The sequence below is a fragment of the Leptopilina heterotoma genome, unplaced genomic scaffold (genome assembly GCF_015476425.1).
Source record: "Leptopilina heterotoma isolate Lh14 unplaced genomic scaffold, ASM1547642v1 Lhet_717, whole genome shotgun sequence".
Taxonomy (NCBI): Eukaryota; Metazoa; Arthropoda; class Insecta; order Hymenoptera; family Figitidae; genus Leptopilina; species Leptopilina heterotoma.
The window spans coordinates 28,685-33,379 of NW_025111168.1; the positions used below are offsets into that span (position 1 = coordinate 28,685).

General features: G+C 29.8%; 1 protein-coding gene across 1 annotated transcript; it reads left to right on the forward strand.

Annotated features, from left to right (window-relative positions):
• Window positions 1–458: 458 nt before the first annotated feature.
• LOC122510648 (ATP-dependent DNA helicase pfh1-like) lies at window positions 459–4,381 on the forward strand. Its single transcript, XM_043625424.1, has 5 exons — window positions 459–524; window positions 847–1,357; window positions 1,787–1,939; window positions 3,120–3,338; window positions 3,426–4,381. Exons 1-5 carry the CDS (start codon window positions 459–461, stop codon window positions 4,379–4,381), a joined length of 1,905 nt encoding a protein of 634 aa, XP_043481359.1.
• The last annotated feature ends 314 nt before the right edge of the window (window positions 4,382–4,695 follow it).

The following is a 4,695-nucleotide window of genomic DNA, read 5'->3' on the forward strand; positions in this document are numbered from 1 at the left end:
AAATTATTCGTAGGTTAGTTCTTAGTTTAGTAATATTCTTTATTTTTAAACAATATTTAATTACATTTTATTTACAAAATTGAAATAAAAAATTTATTTAAGCAAATTGTTTAATTTAAGGCAATAAAAATATAAAAATATTACATTTTATAAATCAGAAACTTTTTTAAACTAATATTATTAACAACAATTACAAATAGTATTTCATATAATTAAAACAATTAATTTAATTTAATCAATTATTTATTGTACAAATTTCAATGTTAAAATATAAAATATAATATATATTTTATGGAATATTTCAAATCAAAATTATTGGATTCGCATTAATACATTCGTTCATATTCAAATCATCAATTTCAACAAATACATTTCATCAGATACCAATTCTCATATTTAATCAATAATTTTTATATTAATTATTATTTTATTTAAATTAGACTATATTATTATTAGTAATGATTAAAAATCGAAAAGTTTTGAAGTCAAAACGAAAAGCAGATTGTTTAGAACCAGATGAAGAGGTATTTAAAAGAAAAAAAATGAAATGGATGCGACTCGACAGCGAAGTTATCGTCAAAAAAAGAGCGCAATTAAGAAAAATAAACGTACAAAAGATGCTGAACGACAATGATTGTATCGATTGAAAATAAAAAATAATCAGTTGTTAATAAAGCAGCAGTCAGAGATTTCCAACACGAATTGTGAAACACAAGAATTGTTGCAAGATGAAAATCATTCAATTCAATCTACATCACATTGCGAAAAAATCCAAAACAAAGTGATTGTTTAAACATAGACGATTTCATTTCTGCAAATAAATTTTCTGGGATTAATTTGACTCAGGGGAAAGTAGAACCAACAAAAAAAGAAGAAGAGTTTAAAGAACAAAAACGTAAAAAGGATGCTGCTCGACAAAGAGCTTATCGCGAAAAAGTAAAAAGAAAACAATCTGTAACAAAAAAATTGTTAGAGGGTGGTGCAACTAAATTACAAACGACAGAATTATTGGCAAATGAAGAAACTCAAATTCAGTCTACTTCTCACTGTGAAATAAATAAATTTTCTGCTATTAATTTAACACAGGATAAAGCACGGGTATCAAAAGCAGAAGATGAATTTAAAGAACAAAAACGTAAAAAGGATGCTGCTCGACAAAGAGCTTATCGCGAAAAAATAAAAAGAAAGCAAACTTCAACAAAAAAATTGTTAGAGGATGCTGAAACTACATTACAAATAACGAAATTATTGTCAAATGAAGAAATTGCAATTCAGTCTACTTCTCGCTGTGAAATAAATAATTTTTCTAACTTTAATTTGCCAAAAAGGAGATTAAAACGATTAAAGGAAGAAGAAGGTGAGTTTAAAGAAAAAAAAACGTAAAAAGAATGCTGATCGACAAAGATCTTATCGTGATAAAACAAAAAGAAAACAATCTTCAACAAAAAAATTGTTGGATGGTGCAGAAACGACATTAGCAACAAAAGAATTATTGTCAAATAAAGAAACTACAATTTTATCTACTTCATGCTCTGAAAGTAATATATAAAAAATACTGACGTTTCTATTGAGAGCAATGTAATGGCTGATAATTTGAATATAAGCGATGTTATGTCTGAAAATAAACCTTTCAATACTGATTCAGATCAAAGAGAAAAACAAAGATCAAAAGAAGCTGAAGAAGAATACAAGAAACTAAAACGTAAAAAAGATACTGTTCGACAACGAGCTTATCGCGAAAGAATGAAAAATTATCAGTGTCTTAAAAAATCGATTAATTTTTCAGAAACAATGGAAACATCCACGGTTGAAGTTGACACTTCAGAAAATATTAATGTTCCTATTGTACAAAATTTAGAAAATGAAGTATTGAATATTAGTAATTCTGAAATTGACACTTCAGAAAATATTAATGTTCCTATTGTACAAAATTCAGAAAGTGAAGTATTGAATACACAGGCACACAAAAAAATAAAAAAGTCAAAACCCAGAGGTCACACCCCCCTATCCCCATGTTTTTGGGGTCGCTGAAACCGAATAAGACCATGAAGTTTTTTTTTCATCGGCCATTTTCCCGCTACCACCCCCTTACACCTGCTCCCGGGGGTTGGAATTTCAGTTTAAAAAAAAGTGGAGTAGGGTGTCTATTCCTATGTTTTTTGGGTCGCTAAAACCAAAAAAGACTACCAAAAACAAATTCTTCCCTCCCTTAATCCCCTACAACCCCCTTAACACCCGAAAGGTGGGGGGTCGAAATTCGAATTTACACGAAAAGTCGATTACGGTGTCTAAACCTACGTTTTTTGGGTCACCGAAACCAAAAAAGACTACCAAAATCAAATCCTTTCTATCCTCAACATCCTACAACCCCCTGCAATAATTTTTGATAATTAATATTTAATTTTCAATCTCCCAAAAATCGGTTCGTTTTATTTGAAAAAAATTATTACAGGGGGTTGTAGGGGATCGGGGTGGAAAGGATTTGATTTAGGGAATCTTTTTTGGTTTCGGTGACCCAAAAAACGTAGGTTTAGACACCGTAATCGTCTTTTCGTGAAAATTCGAATTTCGACCCCCCACCTTTCGGGTGTTAAGGGGGTTGTAGGGGATTAAGGGAGGGAAGAATTTGTTTTTGGTAGTCTTTTTTGGTTTTAGCGACCCAAAAAACATAGGAATAGACACCCTACTCCACTTCTTTTAAAACTGAAATTCCAACCCCCGGGAGCAGGTGTAAGGGGGTGTTAGCGGGAAAATGTCCGATGAAAAAAAATTTTCATGGTCATATTCGGTTTCAGCGACCCCAAAAACATGGGGAAAGGGGGGTGTAACCTCTGGGTTTTGACTTTTTTATTTTTTTGTGTGCCTGTGATATTAGTAATTCTACTTATGAAAACCAGTGTACTAGAAATAATAATAATAATAATAATAATAATAATAATAATAATAATAATAATAAAATATTCGTATATTATTATATTGTCAACCCAATAATCCAAAAGATCTCTGCAAAAAATTTAAAGATTGAATGTCAGAAGATTTTTAAAGAAATAATGATATATTAATTTCTTATAGACACACAATTTTAGAATTTAATAATATTCTTTCTAATGAAAATTTAGACATTGGTAAATTTCCGTTTTTATCTGATGTCGTAAATTATACAAATGTAAATATTGATAGTAGCAATAACTTTGTCCTAGAAAATCCCGAAGAACTGGGTCAAAGTCAATACTTAAAATTAAATTGTCAACAAAAAAGTGTTGTTGATATGATATTGGAAGCTGTTTTATTAAACAAACCATCGTCATGCTTTTATATAGATGGTCCTGGTGGATCAAGTAAAACATTTATTTATACTACATTATATTATTTATTAAAAAGTAAGAAAAAAACTATTTGCACCACGGCATTTACGGGTATTGCAGCAATATTATTTCCTCATGGAAAGACACTTCATAAAACATTTGGAATGCCAGTACCTTTGTTTTCAGACTCTGTTTCAAATTTCAAAAGTCAATCTAAAGATGCTGAATACTTGAAGCAAGTTGATGTTTTTATCTGGGATGAAGCACCAATGGCACCCCGTTATGCTTTAGACTTAATTGATAGAACTTTGCGTGATTTAATGAACGTAGATTTACCATTTGGTGGAAAAGTAATGGTACTTGGTGGAGATTTCAGGCAACTTTTACCTGTAAAAATTCATGCTACTCGAAGTGAAATGGTCAATTTGTCAATTAAATTTAGTTCTCTTTGGAAAAATTTCTCTTTACATACACTGACTAAAAATATGCGAACTTTATCAGAAGAAACAGAATTTGCAAAATTTCTATTATCTGTTGGTGATGGAATCTTAAATGATAAAGATAATAATTTATTGCTACCAGAAAAATGTGTAGCCTCAAAATCTGATGATATTGTTCGCACAATTTTTGGTTCATTGATTGCAGAACGTAAATATGGAAATTTATCAAAAGTTGCAATTTTAGAAGCAAGAAACATTGACGTTGAAGAAATCAATTGCAGAGTTGTAGAACTTCTCGACAAAAATACGGAAGAAATTTATACTAGCGTCGATAGCGTTAAAAATTGTGACAATGGAGAAATTAATGATGGACTTTTGCCAGAATACTTAAATACATTAAATCCTCCTAACTTTCCATCATACGAATTACGATTAAGAGTCAATTGTATTGTTATGTTAGTTAGAAATTTAAGTATCAATGAAGGACTGTGTAACGGAACAAGATTACAAGTGTTAGAGCTTGCGAATAATCTTTTACGGTGTAAAATTTTAACAGGTGATAAAGCTGGTAATATAGTATTTATACATAGAATAGACTTATATTATGGAAATTTGTATCCATTTACATTTAAATGACGCCAATTTCCAATAAAATTAGCATTTGCAATGACTATTAATAAGAGTCAAGGTCAAACATTTGATATGATTGGAATCGATTTACGAAAAGATGTATTTAATCATGGACAATTATATGTTGCATTTTCAAGAGTTCGTTCTTGGGAATCTCTTAAAATTTTTCTTGGGAGTCAACGAACATCTAACATTGTTAAAAACTATGTATATAAAGAATTGTATGTTTAATAAATTAAATACTAATTGATTAATATGATTTATTACTTAAATAAGTATTAAATAAAAAAGTAAACACGCGCGCTAGAGCGCGCGTTCGG